The 23,724-nt window shown below is 52.8% G+C and overlaps 1 protein-coding gene across 1 annotated transcript in view; it reads left to right on the top strand.

Annotated features, from left to right (window-relative positions):
- The first annotated feature begins 674 nt into the window (after positions 1 to 674).
- AGPS (alkylglycerone phosphate synthase) overlaps positions 675 to 23,724 on the top strand; it is a 113,081-nt gene continuing 90,031 nt past the window's right edge. The window contains exon 1 of the mRNA XM_007524697.3: positions 675 to 1,087. Coding sequence (XP_007524759.1) covers positions 738 to 1,087 — 350 coding nt within the window. The 5' untranslated portion in view covers positions 675 to 737. The remainder of the gene's footprint in view (positions 1,088 to 23,724) is intronic.

Genomic DNA, 23,724 nt, shown 5'->3' with positions numbered 1-23,724 from the left:
GGCCCCTGGCTAGGCGCACACACCACAGCCGCCAGGACGCAGCTTCAAGGCCCCGGCCCCGCCTGCCGGGAAAAGCTTCCCGAGTGGGGAAGTGAGGCTGCGGGTAGGTGCCTATCTCCTCTCCCCTCCCCTCTCAATTTCTCTATCTAATAAATAAAAGTATTTTTTAAAAAACGGAAAGAAAACTTAGGTTGCAGCTCAACTTAAGGATTTACTAGCTTCATGTCCTCGGGCAGGTAAGAATCTCTAAACTTCCATTTTTTTTTCCATCTGGAAAACGGAAATGGCTTACTTGAGACCTAACAGGAAAAAACACTGGCACAAAGATCGAGAAAATGAAAAACTGTCCTAATGCTGACAGGGAACCAGTCCGTTTTGACTAACTTTGGGCACCAGGTAACGGGGTGTCAGGTCCAGCAGCACCGCGTCTGCCAATGCGTCTGTCCAATGCGTCTGTCCGTCCCTAGACACCGGCACAGGCCGCACACCAGGCGACCCAGGATACCGGGGCATCGCGGGGGTGGAAAGGCTTGTGGTTTGGCTCCCGGTCTAGCCGAGCTCGGGCTGGGCCAATCCGGAGACTGTGCAAACTCACCGGCTTAGCAGGTGCTCAGGGTGCGAGTCGCGAGCGCGGAGGCGGCGCGGGCGCGGTGGGCGGGAGCCGGGAAAGTGCAGCTGCAGGCGCATGGCACCCGCCGCCCCGTCGCCGCGGAGGCTGCCGGGATGCGCCGCGCCGAATGGTCGCGCTGGGCGCCGCTCTGAGTGACCTTTCACCCGCGCCCAGCGGCCCCGGGCGGCGACACAAGGCGGAAACCATGGCGGCGGCGGCGGCGGCGGCTGCAGCGGCGGGCGGCGCGAGAGCGGGCGCGGGCTCCGGCTGTGCAGCGGAGCAGGATCGGGACCCGGATCGGGACCGGGACCGCGCGGGGCGGAGGCTGCGGGTCCTCTCGGGCCACCTTCTGGGTCGGCCGCGGGAGGCTGTGAGTATCCGCGAGTGCCGGGCGCGGAGAGGCGCGGCGGCGGCGGCCCCCGCGGAGCCCACGGCTCCTCCCGCCGCGCAGGACTCGGGCTCCATCCCCAAGAAGCGGTGAGTAGCGGCTGCGTGGGGCGAGCCGCTGGCCGGGGAGCAGGCCGGGCCTGTGCTGCGGGGAGAGCTGCGGGGAGAGCAGCGGGCAGCTGGCAGCCCAGTTCCTAGAAGTCTAGACTCGCCTCTTGGAAGCGGCGTGGACCGCATCCTGGGGTCGGTTAGGCGAGGAGGCTGGGGCCACCCCTGCCGAGAGCGATGCATCTGCTGAAGTCCTTGGGGAGAAGGCTCTCCGGACATCCTTGACTCCTGCTCTGACTTGCGTGAATGCTTGGAGGACTAGGACGGTTTCTGCAGCGAGACAGAGGGAAATTCTAGCGTTTGTATTTGGATGATGATTTGGGATCTCTCCTGGTGTGTGCAAGCCCGGCTACGGGAAGTGGTGGTTCCTGCAAGGAGGCGCTCACTGGTGTCCGTGGAGCAGGTTTCTGCTGGTTGAGGGGCTTGGTGTTGGACTGTTGAAGCAGGAAACCCGGGGCTGGCTAGGAATCAGTCAACTGCAGACTCTAGTTAGTGACTTAGGGTGTGGTGGTAGCTCCCACGCTGTGATGCTAACTAAAAGCTTGCAAGATCCTTGCCCCTGGGTGAGGATGTTTGTTTGAGATTTCTGACTTTTGGAAGAAATTTTAATCTCTGTTGGAAGTTACTAGGAGAAGGCTTTTTTTTTTTTTTTTTTTTTTTTTTTGAGATGTTGGTTTGTCAGAGGATAAACTTTGAGTGAATATTGTTTTGGATGAACTTTCGAGCAAATGTCTAGCGTGCTTTCAGTATGCCAGAGGTGGTGCCCAGTCTATTATTTCTTTCCTTCCCAATCTTTAGGTAGGTACAATTATCTTATTACAGATGAATAAATTAAAGAACATTTAGAAGCTTGTCAGGTTATGTTAACATTTGAAAGTACTTCGAACTGACTTTAAGGTCAAATTCTTAACCTGTACTGCTTCTGAAAAATTCATTATTAAGGATTTTTTGAGCCTTTTCTTACATGCACACTATTAGCAATGTGGAGATTATTAAGTGCAGTGCTCATTAATATCTAATAGCCTCTTAAGGCAAAATTATATAATACACTGTGATAAGAAACTTAGGTGAGGGAGTCCGCAGCGGGTTAAGCATACGTGGCGTAAAGCGCAAGCAAGGACCGGCATAAGGATCCTGGTTCTAGCCCCCGGCTCCCCACCTGCAGGAGAGTCGCTTTGCAGGTGGTGAAGCAGGTCTGCAGGTGTCTTTCTCTCCCCCTCTCTGTCTTCCCCTCCTCTCTCTATTTTTCTGTCCGATCCAACAGCGACAACAATAATAACTATAAAATAAGGGCAACAAAAGGAAAAATAAAATATTTAAAAAAAAAAAAAGAAACTTAGTCGATAACCATAGCAAATGGTTACTTGATCCAGTTTTGGGTTGTGTTAGGTGAAGGCTTTCCAGAGTGTAGATTAAGTCTTGAAAATTGTGTTGGAAGTAGCCTGCCAAAGGTAGTAAGTGTTCTTGGCAGAATGCTAAAGTTGTAAGAGACAGATTAGGGAAATGCTGAAAGGGAAGTGTAGGAGGGGGAGAATGACTGCCTTGGTCTTGGGTTTTGTGGGAAGCAGAACATGATTACGTTTACCTCTTAGAAATGTCATATGGTGTTTTTTTTTTTTTTTTTTCCTCCAGGGTTATCACTGGGGCTCTGTGTGAATCCACTGCTCCGGGAAGCTATTTTTTTCCCTTTTGTTATTTATTGTTGCTGTTATTATTATCATTGTTGTTGTTGTTGAATAGGACAGAGAGAAATTGAGAGAGATGGGGAAGACAGAGGGGAGAGAGAAAGACAGACACCTGCAGACCTGCTTCACCGCCTGTGAAGCGACTCCCCTGCAGGTGGGGAGCCGGGGGCTCGCACTGGCATTGTTATGCTGGTCCTTGCTCTTTGTGCCATGTTGGTTTGTGTTTTTTTTAAGGGATTGGGGAGGGAGTCAAGTTGTAGTGTGCCCAGTTGAGCACATATGTTACAATACAGGTGGACCCAGGTTCAAGTCCCTGGTTTCCACTTGCATTGGAATAGCTTCAAGAGTGAAGCTTTGCTGTGGATGTCTCTCTTTTTCTCTCCCTATCTTGTCCTTCCCCTCTTGATTTTTCTGCTCTGTAAAATAAATATTAAAAGGTCACATGGGAGTGAACTGATGGTTAGGCAGTTTAACATATAATATCTAGGAACATAGACCTGTTCTACATTTCCTGCTGTAGCCCTTGGATGAGTCACTTAACCTCTCAAAGTTTTAGTACTCTTATTTGAAAATGAAGACAATAAATTCTTCATTGCACTGTTGCTGTGAGAATTAAAAAAAAAAAAAAGTTGGTTAAGGGCTAGGAAACTAGCACATCAGTGTATGCAGCAAACTTTCATGCCTGAGGTTCCAGAGGTCCTGGGTTCAATCCCTACTACCACCATAAGGCAGAGCTGAGCAGTGCTCTGGTAAACAGATGCATTAATCAACTACCTTAAGAAACTATTATTTATAGTGGCTGGTGAGACAGGATAATTATTATACAAAAGACTTTCATGCCAGAGGCACCAAAGATCCTAAGTTCAATTCCCAGCTCCATCATAAGCCAGAGCTAAGTAGTGCTCAGAAAAACAAAAACTCACATAGGAAAAAAGAAAAAAATAGGGCCTGAAAAATAGCTCATCTGTACTTGCCATACCTGTAATTCAGATTCAAGCCCAGTTTCTACTACATTGGCGGAAGCTTTGGTGCTGTGATATTTTTCTGTTTCTGAAAAATGTTGGTTTGGAGTAGTGAAGCCCCAGTGACAACAACAGCAAAAAATGTAAGTGAATAATTGCTTAATTCAGTGTTTAAGGGACTTTATAAATGGTAGAGACAGTTTTCACCAAGTCCAAAGATGTGAGACCTATTAGGAGACTATTATCCTGGGGCCTGGCTGGTAGTGAAGTGGGTTAAGCTACATGGCGTGAAGTACAATGATCGGTGTAAGGATCTGGGTTGGAGCCCCTGGCTCCTCACCTTCAGGGGGTCGCTCACAAGCTGTGAAGCAGGTCTGCAGGTGTCTCTTTTTGATGTCCCCCTCTCTATCTTCCCCTCCTCTCTTGATTTCTCTCTGTCCTATCCAACAACAACAAGGGCAACAAAGTGAAAAAATGGTCTCCAGGAGCAGTGGATTCACTGAGCCCCAGAGATAACACTGGGGCAATGAGAGGGAGAGGGAGAGGGAGAGGGAGACTGACTATTATCCTGATGAGGAATGCTGTGATTCTGAACTGAGCTATAGTATTGGAAGTTGGTAACCTCTTTGAAAAAATATTAGGAGGTATGTCTACTATAGTTTGGTTAATAAGTGGTGGGGAAGAGAGGAATCAAAGATGTCATCTTGGCCTTTAGTTTCAGTTGATGTTATATTATGGATTTAAAGCTTTTAACATTTTTTTTTTTTTTTGCCTCCAGGGTTATTGCTGGGGCTCGCTGCCTATAATACGAATCCACTGCTCCTGGAGACCATTTTTTCCTTTTGTTGCTCTTGTTGTTTATCATTGTTATTATTATTGTTGTTACTGTTGGAGAGGACAGAGAAATTGAGAGAGGACAGGAAGACAGAGGGGGAGAGAAAGACACCTGCAGACCTGCTTCACCGCCTGTGAAGCGACTCCCCTGATGGTGGGAAGCTGGGGGCTCAAACCAGGATCCTAATGCTGGTCCTTGTGCTTTGCACCACATCGCTTAACCCACTGCGCTACTGCCCGGCTCCCAAGCTTTTAACTTTTCTACATGGTTTCATTTCTCTTTGCTTATTCATTTGCATGCATCTGTGTGTAATTGTCATTTATATCCAGGTTTAAAGTCTTAGAACAGATACGGAGAGCAGCTCCTTATGGTTGTATTCAGCGGGCATTCTACGACATTTAGAGGGAACTAGTATTGTAAGGCACATTTGGGGTAGTGAGTGAGTCTTCCAATATAACTATATTTTTGACTCAGCCACTACCCCAAATGTGCCTTACAATTCTAGTCTCCTCTAAATGTTGTAGAATGCCCGCTGAATACAGGCTAGTGATAAAACCTATTCCTGTATGACTATATTTTGAATCAGAATATGAGGGAACACAAAAATTTATATTAGATAACAACAAAGGTTCCTTGGAGAGTGATGTATTGAATATATTGGTTATGGGGAGAGGGTCTTCTTTTTGTCTCTTGCTGTTTTCCTGGCCCAGTGTTGGCCAGTAGCTAAACGGAAAAACAAAAAAAACAAAAAAAGGAAAGACAAATGATGGAGCAAGGAGCCTGTGTAAAGTGCGAGTGTGACTTTATGTTATTTATTTGGAATTAATAACTCCTCTTTCATTATATTGGATGATGTCATTGGTTTATATTATTTTTATTTGTGGTTATTACCATGAATTGATGGAGTGATTTCTTTTAATTCTGTGTTTTCATTCCTCTGTAACGAACAAAAACATTCAAAACACAGAGTAGTTTTTAAAAATATATATTTATTTATTCCCTTTTGTTGCCCTTGTTTTTATTGTTGTATTATTATTGTTGTTATTTATATCATTGTTGTTGGATAGGACAGAGAGAAATGGAGAGAGGAGGGGAAGACAGAGGGGGAGAGAAAGACACCTGCAGACCTGCTTCATCACTAGTGAAGCGACTCCCCTGCCGGTGAGGAGCCAGGAGTTTGAACTGGGATCCTTACTTCGGTCCTTGTGCTTTGCGCCATCTGTGCTTAACCCGCTGCGCTACCGCCCGAGTCCCCATAGAGTAGTTTTATATCCAGCATTGCCCTAAGCATTGGAGGTAAAGAGATAAATGATAGTCCTTGGCCTAAAAGAATTTCATGATCTAGTATGGTAAATGTATATTCCAGGAGAATTTGAGTGGAGCCAAGAAGATACAGGTAGCACAAAGGAGATAAGAGTGAATATACTCTGTCTAGGAGATGAGAGGTAGCTTCCTGGAGGATTTTAAAAATTTATATAATGGGGCTGAATGGTGGTGCAGCGGCTTAAGCACACATGGTGCAAAGTGCAAGGACCAGCATAAGGACCCAAGTTCGAGCCCCTAGCTCCCCACCTGCAGGGGGGTCACTTCAGAAGCAGTGAAGCAGGACTGCAGGTCTCTATCCTTTTCTCCTCCTCTGTTTTCCTGTCCTCTCTTGATTTATTTCTGTCTCCTATCAACAACAACAATAGCTATAACAACAAAAACAACTACAACAAGGGCAACAAAAGGTAAAGAATAGCCTCCAGGAGCAGTGGATTTGTAGTGTAGGCACCTGTCCCAGTGATAACCCTGGAGGCAAAATAAAATAAAATAAGTAAAAATATTTTAAAAAAGAAAGAAAATTTATATGACAGTGTGGCAGGTGTTGGTTGATAAAAATTTGTCTTTTACACAGAGACCAGAATGTTACAAAGCAAAGGAAACATGAAAGTGCATATTGAATGTACATCACAGTAACTAAACTGTAACGTCAGTAAATGTGGCTTCACAAGGAAGAGACTGAAAGAGACTTGCAGGTCGTAGAGCTCTTCACTCGCACGCCATTTGTTCATTCTTGCGTTTATTCACTGTTCAGTTGCTCATTGATGCATTCATGTCTAAGTGTTTTCTGTGCGACAGATGACAGTGGACAAAACTGTCTTTATGAAGTTTATAAGCCACTTGGAATGGAGACAGTGAATGAAGAAGTAATATTGTATGTCCAATGGCGAAAAATGAGAATTGAAGCAGTTGAGGAGGGTAGGCGACAGAGAAGAAACTTTGACGACATTGCTCAGACCATCTGCAGTGTTAGGAAGAACTGGAGAAAGATGAGGATGGACAGAAGGAGGTTACTTGGGGTAGACATGCTGTGGGGAGGCAGTTGGAGCACAGCAGGGTAAGAAGTAATGCAGTGGCTAAACCAGGGTGATAGTGACAGTGGAGAGGAAGGGCTGTTTTGGGTTTTGAAAGTTAGTTCAGTAGGTGATATTTAAAATTATGTGTGCAGGGGCCGGACAGTGGCTCAACCGGTTGAGCGTATGTGTTGCAATGCACAAGAACCCAGGTTCATGGCGCCAGTCCCCACCAGCAGAGGGTAAGCTTCATAAGCGGTGAATCAATGCTGTAGGTCTGCCTGCCTGCCTATCTGTCCTTCCCTCTCAATTTCTTTCTGTCTTTATCCAACACATTGTAAAAAAATTTAAAAAAAAAAATTGTGTCTAAGTACCACAGGATTCAATGAGAACAGAAAAGAAATGCCGAGGTCTTGAGGAATGTGGTCATTTAATATTGGTCATTAGACCAAAACCTGTTGTATTTGTCACATGATCTCCCATAAATTAGTTCTAAATACTTTTCTTCTGGTAGAGACAGAACATTTAAGAGGGTGAGAGAGAGGGGGCTAAAGGAGGAGGAGAGACCTGCAGCACTACCTCACTGATCGTGAAGCTCCAGCCCCTCCTGTAGTCCCCTCCCCCGCCCCCCACAAATAGGGACCAGAGACTTGAACCCTGTAATGTGTGTGTCCCATTGGGTGTGCCGCGTCCTGCCCCCCCCCTGCTCCCCAGTCTCATTACTTCTATCCAGAAATATGGTCTCATTATTTGAAGAGTTTTGAGTGTGACAGTTTCCTATTAACACCCCCCCTTTCCCCCCCTTTAAAAAAGTGCTATGGGCAGTTTCTTACTTATCTTGCTTCTCTGAAAGCAGTTTTGGATTCTTAAACATCATAATAGAGTCTTTAAATTTTCATTATATTTTTAAAGACCTTTGTAATATTGTGAAAATGAGGAAGAGGAGGAAAGGTAAAATTTCCTGTTGATAGCTGTTCTTCCGTACTGATAACCTCACATCCAGCTGTAACTTTTTTGTCTCCAACCTCATAGTGGTTTGCATTAGCAGGGCTGGTCAGCAGTTTTCACAGAAGTTATAAATTCTTCCAGTTCAGATCAAAAGAACATACGATGAAGACTGCTCCTCGTTTAATTTACTTTTACTTTCATTTATACGTACAGTTTTTTTTCTTTCATTGAGAGGAGAGAGACAGGAGAGATGCCTTAGCACTGCACCACAGTCCGTCCATGGTGTTCTCCTGTGGTGCAGGAGATTTGACCCAGGACGCAGGGCCTTGGTAATGTGTGCGCTCTTCTAGGTGGGCTGTCTTCTGGCCCCATGTAACAGTTCTTTAAAAATAATGTACTGGGAGAGTCGGGCCGTAGCGCAGCGGCTTAAGCGCACGTGGCGCAAAGCACAGGGACAGGCGTAAAGATCCCAGTTGGAGCCCCCTGCGGGGGTGGGGGGGTCGCTTCACAGGCGGTGAAACAGGTCTGCAGGTGTCTATCTTTCTCTCCTCCTGTCTTTCCCCCCTCTATTTCATCAATAACAACAACAATAATAACTACAACAACAATAAAAAAGAACAAGGGCAACAAAAGGGAAAATACATAAATATAAAAAATAAAAGAATGTACTGGGACCCGGGTGGCGGTGCATCTGAGAGCACACAGGGCGCCATGCACAGACACCCAGGTGGGCAGCAGGGGAAACGTCATGCGCAGTAAAGCAGTATTGCAGCTCTCTCTCTCTCTCTCTCTCATCCTTTCTGTCCCTCCCTTTCCTCTCAATTTCTCTTTCTCTGTCCACCATCATTGAAAGAGAGAGGAGGGGGGAGAGATGGGGTGGTGATGCTTGTCAGGAGCAGTGGATTCATCGTGCATGCATGGGACCACACTTATAACCCTGGTTACAATTAAAATAATTCTTAGGGCAGGGGTAGACAGCATAATGGTTATGCAAAGAGACTCTTCAGCCAGAGGCTCCAAAGTCCCAGGTTCAATCCCCTGCACCACCATATATCAGAGCTGAGCAGTGCTCTGATAAAAAGAAAAAAAAAAAGATTAGTTAGCACCCATTAAAATCCATGAGAAACTTTTTTTTTCTTTTTTGATTATTGCTTGTGCTTTACCTCTCTAGACTGAAGAGAGACAGAGACAGAAGGAAAGACACCATAGTATGAAGCTTCCTCTAATGTGCTGGGGCCCAAGCTTAAATATGGGTTGAATTGTTTCTTGGGAGATGTTTTCCCACAAGAATAAAAAGGTGAGTGAAGGGCTGAGGAGACAGCATAATGGTTCTACAACAGAATATCATGCCTGAGGCTCTGAGCTCCCAGGGTTAGTCCCCAGGACCAACATAAGCCATAGCTGAGCAGTGCTTTGGTCTCTCTGTGTCTACGACTCTGTCTCACTCTCATTAAAATAAAGTGAATAAAGTACTTTTTTTAAGTTCAGTGGAGGGGCTGGGCGATAGTGAACTGGGTTAAGCGCCCATAGTAGGAAGCTCAAGGACTTGATCCCGGCTTCCCACGTGCAGGGGGGTCACTTCACAAGCCACAAAGCAGGTCTGCAGCTGTCTGCTTTCTCTACTTCTCTTTGTCTTCCCCTCCCCTCTCAATTCCTCTCTGTCCTATCCAGTAAAAAAAATGGAAAAAATGGCCCCCAGGAGCAGTGGGTTTGTAGTCACTGAGCCTTAGCAATAACCTTGGAGAAAAATAAAGTTCAGTGGAACTGTTATACTTATGTCTCAGAAGGACATCCTGAAACCCATGGGACTGATGTCTTTCTGCAAGGTTGTTTACTCTTGTGACCTGACCTGACTTGGCTTGTGACTTAATACCATGTGGCAGAATTAGAGCTTAACAACCTACCTATTATGAATTCCTAACTAGGAACTCTCCTGATTCTAATCATAGGAATTTTAATTTGTTTTAGTTGTAATTATCCGGTACTGTGGAGAGACTTCATGTACATTATCACATTTAATTTTCACAGCAGCTCTGAAAATGAGGTGAATAGTCTGTGTTGCAGGTGAAGAACTGAAACTCAGAGTTCATTTGTCTAAGGTCATGCAGGCAGACAGACATACACACATATAAGATGGCACTTCAACTCTAGTCTTCAGATTCCATGCTGCTTTTTCTTTTCCTTCCTTGGTTTGGCCCTTGCTGGTTTCGCGCCCGCTTTCTCCCCGCCCCCTGTGCCAAGGACGCGCAGAGTCCCAGCAGCAGCAGCGGAGAAAGAAACACGGGGAAGCACGTGGTGTGGTGATGCGCCCGCTCGTGAATAGAGATTCAACTGCGGCTTCTCAGCCCGGCCGTGTGTCCCCGAGTCTCTGTCGACCGCTGCGAAGCCAGCCCGGCCCGCTGGCGCCCCGAACCTTAACGACAAATGGCGCCCAACGTGGGCCGGACCTGCGCATCTCTCAGATAAGTGAAGACAAGTTGGCTCCCTATGCACTATGGCCTCTCTTCTGCTTGTGAAGAGATCTCCAAAGGCCTCTGCCCTGTCTTCACGAGACTGTTTCGCCGTTTCTGGAACATTTATCTCTGGACCACTCTGTGGTTTCCGCCCAACCCCAGCCCGCAGGAGCCGGCTTTCTGCTGCGTGGCGCGGGGCATTGGGCACCGGCTCCCTCCACACTGCTCAGCCGCTGGGAGCAGGGCAGCAGACATGGCAGGGCCATGGGGCAGGGCCTCGGAGGCCTATCCTGGCAGCCACCCCTGGGCACCTCGGCCCGCGCCTTCTGCACGGCTGGCCCGCCCGCCCTCGTGCTATGAAGTCTGGACAGATCCCAGTCCCCCCCCCACCCCCCCGCCCCCAGACCACCGCAGGCTCCCTGCCGAGACTGGGCCCCCTGGCCGAGATCGCCAGCTCGGGTCTGAAGGCAGACGAGCTAGAACACGCAGAGATTCGTGCAGAGATCGTAACCTGCAATTCCTAGAAGTGAAGTTGCCCAAGAGGCCACCGCTAGACAACGCACTCCCCAAACAACTAAGACAGTACAGATCTGAATTCGTGTTTAAAATGACATGTCTTCGTAACAAAAGTTTCTCTCCTTGTGTATTAAAGACCATGTTTACGTGTGTGTTTAAAGTTTGGTAACTTTAACTTTAAGGTTAAGAATGTAACTTTAAGGCTATATTCTTACCAGACAAAGTTAAATTAAAAAGGTTTTCAACGTAATTCTCATAAAGATAAAATTAACTTACATTTAAAGTCTGAGGTAAAAGTTAGTTAACAATCAATATATTTTAACTAAGTTGGTCTAAAAAAAAAAACCTGCGCCACACCTAGGGTGTGTCTCCATCTTGAATGGGTGTAACAAAAGGTTAAAAAGACGTTGTTGATATGTAAAAGCCTCAAATTCCTTCTCAGTTAGAAAGGTTAGATTGCGTTATGGCTATGCTAATAATTCTCATGCCTGAGGCCTTTTTCTTTCTATGGTTCATGTTTGCCTTTCCACATTTTATTGTTTGAACTTTAAATAGCCTTGGAATCGTGCTGGAAGGGACTTCCAATTGTGATAGAGTTATCAATTGTGGTAAACTTCTAACCTGCTACAAGTTTTGTTTCATAAGTAAGTGAATTGCAGCTGTCAAGTTCTCTACAGAAAAGCAGAATTCCCATGGCTGACATTCCCCATCGAGACAGACGAACAACAATTCACCCCCTGGCAATTCTTCAGTGGACATCTGCTTTGGACTCGCTTCTATCGGACTCACTGGTACACCTCGGACACTTTACACGAAACTAGCGGCTTCCCTTTATGCTGCTGGGTTTCTCAAACACTGACTGCAGCCATGCCTTGGGACTCTAGGCCTCACCCTCCCCCATGCTAGAAAATGCCCGTGGAGGCAAGTACGCCCCCCAGAGGCGGGAAAATTTTTTTTTTTAAGCTGATAAAGTTTTGCCCACAGAGGCAAAAAATGGCCCCCTCAGGCCTTCCTTTGGCAGCACACTGGTTCTTGTTACTCGCTTACATGTTTCTCCATGTTTGTGCCAGTTTCTTTTTTGAAAATGCCTGTACGATAAAGGTTTCTGTTCACCCCACACCCCTGATACTGTGGTCATTTAATTAAAAACAGAAGGGGGAATTGTTGCTATGTTTCATATTGGTTTGCTCCCCTTCCCCCTGACCTCTGAGGGAATTGGTTTGGCCCTTGCTAGTTTCGTGCCCCTCTTTCTCCCTGCCCCCGATGCTAAGGACGCCCGGAGTCCCAGCAGCCGCCGCAGAGGGAGAATGATAGAGAAGCACATGGTGTGGTGATTTGCCCGTTTGTGAATAGAGATTAAACTGCAGCTTCTCAGCCCAGCCGTGTGTCCCCGAGTCTCTGTCTCTGTCTACCGCCGCAACGCTAGCCCGGCCTGCTGGAGCCTCCGAACTAAATAACGTCCCTCCCTCCCTCCCTCCCTCCCTCCCTTCCTTCCTTCCTTCCTTCCCTTTTTTTTTGCCTCCAGGGTTATCTCTGGGACTCGGTGCCTGCACTATGAATCCACTGCTCCTGGAGGCCTTTTTTTTTTTTCCTCTTGTTGCCCTTGTTGTTTATCCTTGTTGTTATTGTTGTCATTGTTGTTAGATAGGACAGAGAAATGGAGAGGGGGGAGAGAAAGATAGACACCTGCAGACCTGCTTCACCGCCTGTGAAGCGACCTCCCTCCCCCCGCAGGTGAGGAGCAGGGGGCTTGAACCAGTATCCTTATGCCCATCCTTGTGCTTTGCACCTGCTGTGCTACCGCCTGCCCCCCCCCCCATTTCTTCTTCTATACAGTATTGTTGTGTATGTGTTTATGGGTCTTTTCTACTTGACATTCATTGGTTTCCTTTTTTGGTCATATTAAATTCCAATCATTTTGGGATTAAATAGATTGTGATCAAATATAGTCTCATGTTGCTAAGAAGGCATACATTTATATTCTGTTTATCAAATAAATTATGAAATATGATCTTATCAAAATGTAGTTCACAATCTAAGAAAATATGCATGTTTTAAAATGGTAGACCAGTGTTTTTTTCCTCTTGTGAGTGTGAATTTTGCTGTTTGACTTATGGGAGATGATTGGTTGATCTTAAAAATGATGATCTTAAAAAAAAATCAATAATAATTTTGGATAGAGACAGAAATTGAGAGGGAAGGGGAAAATAGAGAGAGGGAAAGGGAGACAGACATTTGCAGTACTGCTTTAGCACTCATGAAGCTTCCTCCCTGTAGGTGGGGGCTAGGGGCTTGAACCCAGGACCTTGCACATTGTAATGTGTGTGCTCAACCAGGTACACTACCACCCCATCTCATGCGAATAGACTTCTTTTATGCCAAGACGTTCTGTCCTATAGAGCTCCTATGCTCTGGCTAGCTTAATAAAAATATCCAGAAGGGGCTGGCAGATGACTCACCTGGTAGAGAGCACGTTACCATCCATATCTGAGGACCCCTGGACTCCCGCTTGGGGGCCTTGGGAGGCAGGGTGCTTCACAAGTGGTGCCATGCTTTGGTATCACTCTTCTGTTTCCCACTCTCTCTTACTCTCTTATCTAGAGGAAAATAGAGATCCATCTGGAGCAGTGTAGTCTTGCAGACACTGAAGTCCAGCAATACCCCAGTGGCTGAAGAACACCTATCTATGTATGTAATCTTCAGGAATAAACTGATGTTTTGTTTTATTTTCAAATTTTGTAAATTACAGATGAATTTGGTTCTCAACACAACTCAATAATGATCATGTCATAGTCTTCACGAACTTTGAGGCACTTTTAAACAAATTGATGTATTCTTTAGAGAAATGCAGTACTATTATAATCAGATTATAGTCAGTAGCCAAGTACTACTCCTTTCAGTTTTTTTTTTTTTTAACCAGAGCACTGTTCAACTCTGGTTTATGGTGGTGCGGGGGATTGAACCTGGGACTTTGGAGCCTCAGGCATGAGAGTCTGTTTGCATAACCATTGTGCTATCTACCCTCCGCCCCTAGTTTTATTTTTTTTATTACTGAGAAGATGACCTCTGTCAGTTACCATATTAGTAGGCTAATTTCAACCCCAAATCAAATCAAAGGATCCTGAGTCACTCTGTAGGTCAAATGAAATAGTAGTTGCTCTCTCCCCACCTGTTTCTCTTTATTTGGTGGACTTCATGGGTACTATTCAATTGTATCATTGTCCCATATCTTAGCTAAGTGTCAGTTGGCAAGACAGAATATAGACAGATGGAGGTAAAACTGAGCCTTATTATGAGAAAAGTTTGTGGTTTTTTTTTTTTTTTTGCCTACAGGGTTACTGCTGGGGCTCAGTGCCTGCACCACGAATCCATTGCTCCTGGAGGCCATTTTCCCCCCTTTTGTTGCCCTTGTTATTATTGTTGCTGTTGATGTCGTTCATTGTTGGATAGGACAGAGAGAAATGGAGAGAGGAGGGGAAGACAGAGAGGGTGAAAGAAAGATAAGACACCTGCAGACCTGCTTCACCGCCTCTGTTGATGTCGTTCATTGTTGGATAGGACAGAGAGAAATGGAGAGAGGAGGGGAAGACAGAGAGGGTGAAAGAAAGATAAGACACCTGCAGACCTGCTTCACCGCCTGTGAAGCGACTCCCCTGCAGGTGAGGAGCCGGGGGCTTGAACCGGGATCCTTCCGCCGGTCCTTGCACTTTGCGCCACGTGCGCTTAACCCGCTGTGCTACCTCCCCCCCACCCCCCCCACCCCCCCCGAGAAAAGTTTATTAGAGGGTATGGCTTTGATCTGGGCTAATATAACCCCTGAGTTATGTCAATTCACACAGTTCTTTTTTAATTAGTGATTTAACAAGATTATGAAATGATATGGGTATAATTGCACACCACTCCCATCACCAAAGTTCTCTGTGTGCCCCCACACCCCTCCAGTGGTAACCACCATAGCTCTCCCAAGGCCATAGATAAGAGTTATTCATTTTTATTTACTCCAAGGCCCGCCTTCACTTCCTTTCTAGGCCACATCCACACATATAGTATTCTTTGCTTGAGCTTGATGGTTAACATGGAGGTGGACTAGAAATACTGTCTGGGAGGATGGCGTCAGAATGGAGAATAGAATTTGAAAGCTGGATTGGGGCAGAAAGTAGCTCCCTAACTTGAAAAAAATGTATATCAAGGGTAGCGCAGCTGGTTAAGTGCACATGGCCGGAGAAAGGATCCCAGTTCGAGCTCTGGCTCCCCACCTGCAAGGGGATCACCTCACAGGCAGTGAAGCAAGTCTGCAGGTGTCTATCTTTCTCTCCCCCTTCTGTCTTCCCCTCCTCTCTCCATTTCTCTCTGTCCTATCCAACAATGACGACAACAATAACAACAACCAAGATAAACAACAAGGGCAACAAAAGGGAGAAAATAACCTCCAGGAGCAGTGGATTCATACAGCAGGCATGGAGTCCCAGTGATAACCCTGGAGGCTATACATATATATACATATATATATATATATATATATATATCTACCACATCAGCGGAGGCCTTGTATATTCATATTTTGCACACCACCTATATAACCCTGAGGCCCTGTCAGACAGCTGGGAATTTTCTAGGCTGCACTCATTAACTGAGTGGCAAAGTAGGATCTTCGAATGGAAGAGTAGACAGTCCTTGCTGTTGCTAATTTATAGAGCTCACATAACATTTATGAAATTCAGATAGTTGTAGACTACCTCTGCAAGGACAGAGTCAACTTTATCACAATGATACTAAGATTCTACAGTAAAACCTCTTTAGCAGATAGATTTCAAAAGAGATAGGAAGGACTGCCCTTAGTCTTTGATGCCCTTCCTCAGTTCATCAACGCAGTCAATCAATCCTTTCTTTAGAATGAGTGTCTGAGGGTTGGGGAATGCAGGTGGGGGGACCTGAGACCTGGTCCTGGGTCCTGTGCACTGTCCTGGGTGAGCCACCACTCCTCCCGATTTAATTTTTAAATAGTTCTCCATGTTCCAATTTCATGAAGTTTCGAAGCTTCTTAAATCTACATTGCATTGCATTTCCTCTCCATCCTTCCCTCCCTCCTTTCCTTTCTCCTTCCTTCCTTCCTTCCTCCCTTCCTTCCTTCCTTCCTTCCTTCCTTCCTTCCTTCCTTCCTTTTTCACCAGAGCACTCCTCTACTTTAGTTTATGGTGGTGCTGAGGGATTGAATCTGGGACTTCAAGGAACCTCAGGCATGTAAATCTTTTTACATACCCATTATGTTATCTTCCCTTAATCTGCATTTCAAAGGAAAGCTCTTTGGTCCATAAAGTGGGGGCAGAAATTTTGCATTACAGAGATTGAATCTTGTGGCTGGGTGGTGGCTCACCTGTTTTGAGTGCACAGTATGCAAAGTCCTGGGTTCAAGCCCCACCCCCACCTGTGGGGGAAGCTTCATGAGCAGTTAAGCAGGGTTGAAGGTGTCTCTCTGTCTCTTCCTCTCTACCCCCCCACCCTCAATTTCTGGCTGTTTATCCAATAATAAATTAAGTTAAAAAATTAAAAAACATTGAATCTTGCTTCTAGCTTGGCAGGGATTCCACGGTCTCTAAATTCTGGTGAAGTTTTGTGGTAGGTTAGATAGTTTCTTTGGACACATCTTTGATTCTACTTCACTTGTGAGATAAAATTCTCCTAACTTCTCAGAGAACTTGCCTTATAACCTGTATGAGATCAACATCCAGTTACATTGTCTGTATGATGGATATGATGGAAATGAAGGTTTTTATATGTAGGATAAGTAACCTATCCAACTACTGTGAAACACTTAGGTAAATCCCAAAGTCTGGCTACTCATTTTTGAGATCAAGCCTAGTTTTTAAATGATGACAAGAGTAAGAGAAGTCATTCAGGTTTTACACCAAAGATAACAGAAGATAGATTAGTGGCAATGACCATCGATGGACTACAAGGAGATAAACTGAACTTTCTTCTTTTTCTCATTTGTTTTTGAGGTGACCTTGATTTACAAATCTGCAGAAGTTTTAGGAGTAGTTTTCCATCTCTTTCCAATGCATTACCCCTTCACCACCACACCCTCAGCACCAGTATCCTACCAAAATCCAGTGGGCTACCTTCTTCTCTGCATCCTCCTTCCTTCTGCCCCCACTAACTTGAGTTCTGCAGCCTGAGTCCATAATGTTAGTTGGACTTTGTGTGTTTTCCTTCCTTTGTTGCTTTCCCCTTTATGGGAGAAGTCACTGTATTCTTTCATTTTATATAAGTCCCATTGCTATCTATTTTTGAAGTGAAAGAAGATCATATTTAAATAGTACTATGCTGTAGATCTAATTATTTCTCCTTTGTGATAACCACTGTTAAATTTTTTTTCCTACATGTTTCTGTATCTACCTTAATATTTCTGACTTTTCTTTTGTGTGTGGTATTTAATGGTGTATAATGCTTATCCATATCTTTCCTGCTGCCTCCAGCTACTTACAATCAGTAATCCAGAGAATGTATCAAACATTTTCCCTAATGGAACTGTGTGTACATTTCACCTGATAATATACCCAGGAGTTGTAGAACTGGGTCCCTAAAATGGCATTTCTTGTGAAAACTTTGTACGTTATTGCTCTGTGCTGGAGTGACTTACTAGTAATGCACATGGTTCCTCTTTTCTGTGTTCTTACTAACAGTGTCTCAAAGTTTGTATTTAATTCATCTGACATTTCTTGGAAAAAGTTAGAAAGTTGCATAATTGACTAGATTAAAGGGACCAGTTTCTATTTCGGTAACTGGAACTTTAAAAATGGAATGAAAAAAAACTTGACATTCAAAATGACATATGATAATCATATACAGATCTTTTCAAAAAGGCTTACCATCTAGAGGTCAGGGATATATATTTTTTAATTAATTAATTTATTGGATAGAGATAGAAATAGAGAGTGAAAGACACCTGAAGGCCTGCTTCTCCGTTTGGAAAGCTCCCTCACTGCAGATGGGCCCTGGGAGCTGGGCCCTGGGAGCTGGGCCCTGGGAGCTGGGAGCTGGGCCCTGGGAGCTGGGCCCTGGGAGCTGGGAGCTGGGCCCTGGGAGCTGGGAGCTGGGCCCTGGGAGCTGGGCCCTGGGAGCTGGGAGCTGGGCCCTGGGAGCTGGGAGCTGGGCCCTGGGAGCTGGGAGCTGGGCCCTGGGAGCTGGGAGCTGGGCCCTGGGAGCTGGGCCCTGGGAGCTGGGAGCTGGGCCCTGGGAGCTGGGAGCTGGGCCCTGGGAGCTGGGCCCTGGGAGCTGGGAGCTGGGCCCTGGGAGCTGGGAGCTGGGCCCTGGGAGCTGGGAGCTGGGCCCTGGGAGCTGGGAGCTGGGCCCTGGGAGCTGGGCCCTGGGAGCTGGGAGCTGGGCCCTGGGAGCTGGGAGCTGGGCCCTGGGAGCTGGGAGCTGGGCCCTGGGAGCTGGGCCCTGGGAGCTGGGAGCTGGGCCCTGGGAGCTGGGCCCTGGGAGCTGGGCCCTGGGAGCTGGGCCCTGGGAGCTGGGAGCTGGGCCCTGGGAGCTGGGCCCTGGGAGCTGGGAGCTGGGCCCTGGGAGCTGGGAGCTGGGCCCTGGGAGCTGGGCCCTGGGAGCTGGGAGCTGGGCCCTGGGAGCTGGGAGCTGGGCCCTGGGAGCTGGGCCCTGGGAGCTGGGAGCTGGGCCCTGGGAGCTGGGAGCTGGGCCCTGGGAGCTGGGAGCTGGGCCCTGGGAGCTGGGCCCTGGGAGCTGGGAGCTGGGCCCTGGGAGCTGGGCCCTGGGAGCTGGGCCCTGGGAGCTGGGCCCTGGGAGCTGGGCCCTGGGAGCTGGGAGCTGGGCCCTGGGAGCTGGACCCTGGGAGCTGGGCCCTGGGAGCTGGGCCCTGGGAGCTGGGAGCTGGGCCCTGGGAGCTGGGAGCTGGGCCCTGGGAGCTGGGAGCTGGGAGCTGGACCCTGGGAGCTGGGAGCTGGGCCCTGGGAGCTGGACCCTGGGAGCTGGGAGCTGGGAGCTGGGAGCTGGGCCCTGGGAGCTGGGAGCTGGGCCCTGGGAGCTGGACCCTGGGAGCTGGGAGCTGGGCCCTGGGAGCTGGACCCTGGGAGCTGGGAGCTGGGAGCTGGGCCCTGGGAGCTGGGCCCTGGGAGCTGGGCCCTGGGAGCTGGGCCCTGGGAGCTGGGAGCTGGGAGCTGGACCCTGGGAGCTGGGCCCTGGGAGCTGGGCCCTGGGAGCTGGACCCTGGGAGCTGGGCCCTGGGAGCTGGGCCCTGGGAGCTGGACCCTGGGAGCTGGACCCTGGGAGCTGGGCCCTGGGAGCTGGACCCTGGGAGCTGGGCCCTGGGAGCTGGACCCTGGGAGCTGGGCCCTGGGAGCTGGGCCCTGGGAGCTGGGCCCTGGGAGCTGGGAGCTGGGCCCTGGGAGCTGGGCCCTGGGAGCTGGGCCCTGGGAGCTGGGCCCTGGGAGCTGGACCCTGGGAGCTGGGAGCTGGGCCCTGGGAGCTGGGCCCTGGGAGCTGGGCCCTGGGAGCTGGGAGCTGGGAGCTGGACCCTGGGAGCTGGGCCCTGGGAGCTGGGCCCTGGGAGCTGGGAGCTGGGAGCTGGGCCCTGGGAGCTGGGCCCTGGGAGCTGGGAGCTGGGCCCTGGGAGCTGGGCCCTGGGAGCTGGGCCCTGGGAGCTGGGAGCTGGGCCCTGGGAGCTGGGCCCTGGGAGCTGGACCCTGGGAGCTGGACCCTGGGAGCTGGACCCTGGGAGCTGGACCCTGGGAGCTGGGAGCTGGGCCCTGGGAGCTGGGCCCTGGGAGCTGGACCCTGGGAGCTGGACCCTGGGAGCTGGGAGCTGGGAGCTGGGCCCTGGGAGCTGGGCCCTGGGAGCTGGGCCCTGGGAGCTGGGCCCTGGGAGCTGGACCCTGGGAGCTGGACCCTGGGAGCTGGGAGCTGGGCCCTGGGAGCTGGGCCCTGGGAGCTGGGAGCTGGGCCCTGGGAGCTGGGCCCTGGGAGCTGGGAGCTGGGCCCTGGGAGCTGGGAGCTGGGAGCTGGACCCTGGGAGCTGGGCCCTGGGAGCTGGGCCCTGGGAGCTGGGCCCTGGGAGCTGGACCCTGGGAGCTGGGCCCTGGGAGCTGGGCCCTGGGAGCTGGGCCCTGGGAGCTGGGCCCTGGGAGCTGGGCCCTGGGAGCTGGGAGCTGGGAGCTGGACCCTGGGAGCTGGGCCCTGGGAGCTGGACCCTGGGAGCTGGGCCCTGGGAGCTGGGCCCTGGGAGCTGGGAGCTGGGAGCTGGACCCTAGGAGCTGGGCCCTGGGAGCTGGGCCCTGGGAGCTGGGAGCTGGACCCTGGGAGCTGGGCCCTGGGAGCTGGGCCCTGGGAGCTGGGAGCTGGGAGCTGGGCCCTGGGAGCTGGGCCCTGGGAGCTGGGAGCTGGGCCCTGGGAGCTGGGCCCTGGGAGCTGGGCCCTGGGAGCTGGGCCCTGGGAGCTGGGAGCTGGGAGCTGGACCCTGGGAGCTGGGCCCTGGGAGCTGGGCCCTGGGAGCTGGGCCCTGGGAGCTGGGAGCTGGGCCCTGGGAGCTGGGCCCTGGGAGCTGGGCCCTGGGAGCTGGGCCCTGGGAGCTGGACCCTGGGAGCTGGGAGCTGGGCCCTGGGAGCTGGGCCCTGGGAGCTGGGCCCTGGGAGCTGGGCCCTGGGAGCTGGGAGCTGGGAGCTGGACCCTGGGAGCTGGGCCCTGGGAGCTGGGCCCTGGGAGCTGGGAGCTGGGAGCTGGGCCCTGGGAGCTGGGCCCTGGGAGCTGGGAGCTGGGCCCTGGGAGCTGGGCCCTGGGAGCTGGGCCCTGGGAGCTGGGAGCTGGGCCCTGGGAGCTGGGCCCTGGGAGCTGGACCCTGGGAGCTGGACCCTGGGAGCTGGACCCTGGGAGCTGGACCCTGGGAGCTGGGAGCTGGGAGCTGGGCCCTGGGAGCTGGGCCCTGGGAGCTGGACCCTGGGAGCTGGACCCTGGGAGCTGGGAGCTGGGAGCTGGGCCCTGGAGCTGGGCCCTGGGAGCTGGGCCCTGGGAGCTGGGCCCTGGGAGCTGGACCCTGGGAGCTGGACCCTGGGAGCTGGGAGCTGGGCCCTGGGAGCTGGGCCCTGGGAGCTGGGAGCTGGGCCCTGGGAGCTGGGCCCTGGGAGCTGGGAGCTGGGCCCTGGGAGCTGGGAGCTGGGAGCTGGACCCTGGGAGCTGGGCCCTGGGAGCTGGGCCCTGGGAGCTGGGCCCTGGGAGCTGGACCCTGGGAGCTGGGCCCTGGGAGCTGGGCCCTGGGAGCTGGGCCCTGGGAGCTGGGCCCTGGGAGCTGGGCCCTGGGAGCTGGGAGCTGGGAGCTGGACCCTGGGAGCTGGGCCCTGGGAGCTGGACCCTGGGAGCTGGGCCCTGGGAGCTGGGCCCTGGGAGCTGGGAGCTGGGAGCTGGACCCTGGGAGCTGGGCCCTGGGAGCTGGGCCCTGGGAGCTGGGAGCTGGACCCTGGGAGCTGGGCCCTGGGAGCTGGGCCCTGGGAGCTGGGAGCTGGGAGCTGGGCCCTGGGAGCTGGGCCCTGGGAGCTGGGAGCTGGGCCCTGGGAGCTGGGCCCTGGGAGCTGGGCCCTGGGAGCTGGGCCCTGGGAGCTGGGAGCTGGGAGCTGGACCCTGGGAGCTGGGCCCTGGGAGCTGGGCCCTGGGAGCTGGGCCCTGGGAGCTGGGCCCTGGGAGCTGGGAGCTGGGAGCTGGACCCTGGGAGCTGGGCCCTGGGAGCTGGGCCCTGGGAGCTGGACCCTGGGAGCTGGGCCCTGGGAGCTGGGCCCTGGGAGCTGGGAGCTGGGAGCTGGGCCCTGGGAGCTGGGCCCTGGGAGCTGGGCCCTGGGAGCTGGGCCTGGGAGCTGGGCCCTGGGAGCTGGGAGCTGGGCCCTGGGAGCTGGACCCTGGGAGCTGGGCCCTGGGAGCTGGGCCCTGGGAGCTGGGCCCTGGGAGCTGGGAGCTGGGCCCTGGGAGCTGGGCCCTGGGAGCTGGGCCCTGGGAGCTGGGCCCTGGGAGCTGGACCCTGGGAGCTGGGAGCTGGGCCCTGGGAGCTGGGCCCTGGGAGCTGGGCCCTGGGAGCTGGGCCCTGGGAGCTGGGAGCTGGGAGCTGGACCCTGGGAGCTGGGCCCTGGGAGCTGGGCCCTGGGAGCTGGGAGCTGGGAGCTGGGCCCTGGGAGCTGGGCCCTGGGAGCTGGGCCCTGGGAGCTGGGAGCTGGGCCCTGGGAGCTGGGCCCTGGGAGCTGGACCCTGGGAGCTGGACCCTGGGAGCTGGACCCTGGGAGCTGGACCCTGGGAGCTGGGAGCTGGGAGCTGGGCCCTGGGAGCTGGGCCCTGGGAGCTGGACCCTGGGAGCTGGACCCTGGGAGCTGGGAGCTGGGAGCTGGGCCCTGGGAGCTGGGCCCTGGGAGCTGGGCCCTGGGAGCTGGGAGCTGGGAGCTGGACCCTGGGAGCTGGGCCCTGGGAGCTGGGCCCTGGGAGCTGGACCCTGGGAGCTGGGCCCTGGGAGCTGGGCCCTGGGAGCTGGGCCCTGGGAGCTGGGAGCTGGGAGCTGGACCCTGGGAGCTGGGCCCTGGGAGCTGGACCCTGGGAGCTGGGCCCTGGGAGCTGGGCCCTGGGAGCTGGGAGCTGGGAGCTGGACCCTGGGAGCTGGGCCCTGGGAGCTGGGCCCTGGGAGCTGGGAGCTGGGAGCTGGACCCTGGGAGCTGGGCCCTGGGAGCTGGGCCCTGGGAGCTGGGAGCTGGGAGCTGGGCCCTGGGAGCTGGGCCCTGGGAGCTGGGAGCTGGGCCCTGGGAGCTGGGCCCTGGGAGCTGGGCCCTGGGAGCTGGGCCCTGGGAGCTGGGAGCTGGGCCCTGGGAGCTGGGCCCTGGGAGCTGGACCCTGGGAGCTGGACCCTGGGAGCTGGACCCTGGGAGCTGGACCCTGGGAGCTGGGCCCTGGGAGCTGGACCCTGGGAGCTGGGCCCTGGGAGCTGGGCCCTGGGAGCTGGGAGCTGGGAGCTGGACCCTGGGAGCTGGGCCCTGGGAGCTGGGCCCTGGGAGCTGGGAGCTGGACCCTGGGAGCTGGGCCCTGGGAGCTGGGCCCTGGGAGCTGGAGCTGGGAGCTGGGCCCTGGGAGCTGGGCCCTGGGAGCTGGGAGCTGGGCCCTGGGAGCTGGGCCCTGGGAGCTGGGCCCTGGGAGCTGGGCCCTGGGAGCTGGGAGCTGGGCCCTGGGAGCTGGGCCCTGGGAGCTGGACCCTGGGAGCTGGACCCTGGGAGCTGGACCCTGGGAGCTGGACCCTGGGAGCTGGGAGCTGGGAGCTGGGCCCTGGGAGCTGGGCCCTGGGAGCTGGGCCCTGGGAGCTGGGAGCTGGGAGCTGGACCCTGGGAGCTGGGCCCTGGGAGCTGGGCCCTGGGAGCTGGACCTGGGAGCTGGACCCTGGGAGCTGGGCCCTGGGAGCTGGGCCCTGGGAGCTGGGCCCTGGGAGCTGGGCCCTGGGAGCTGGGAGCTGGGAGCTGGACCCTGGGAGCTGGGCCCTGGGAGCTGGGCCCTGGGAGCTGGACCCTGGGAGCTGGACCCTGGGAGCTGGGCCCTGGGAGCTGGGCCTGGGAGCTGGAGCCTGGGAGCTGGGCCCTGGGAGCTGGGCCCTGGGAGCTGGGCTCTGGGAGCTGGGCCCTGGGAGCTGGGAGCTGGCCCTGGGAGCTGGGCCCTGGGAGCTGGGCCCTGGGAGCTGGACCCTGGGAGCTGGGCCCTGGGAGCTGGGCCCTGGGAGCTGGACCCTGGGAGCTGGGCCCTGGGAGCTGGACCCTGGGAGCTGGGCCCTGGGAGCTGGACCCTGGGAGCTGGACCCTGGGAGCTGGGCCCTGGGAGCTGGACCCTGGGAGCTGGACCCTGGGAGCTGGGAGCTGGGCCCTGGGAGC

Source organism: Erinaceus europaeus, chromosome 18 (genome assembly GCF_950295315.1).
Source record: "Erinaceus europaeus chromosome 18, mEriEur2.1, whole genome shotgun sequence".
In the NCBI taxonomy this organism is placed as follows: domain Eukaryota; kingdom Metazoa; phylum Chordata; class Mammalia; order Eulipotyphla; family Erinaceidae; genus Erinaceus; species Erinaceus europaeus.
This window is presented reverse-complemented; position numbering and strand designations above follow the sequence as displayed.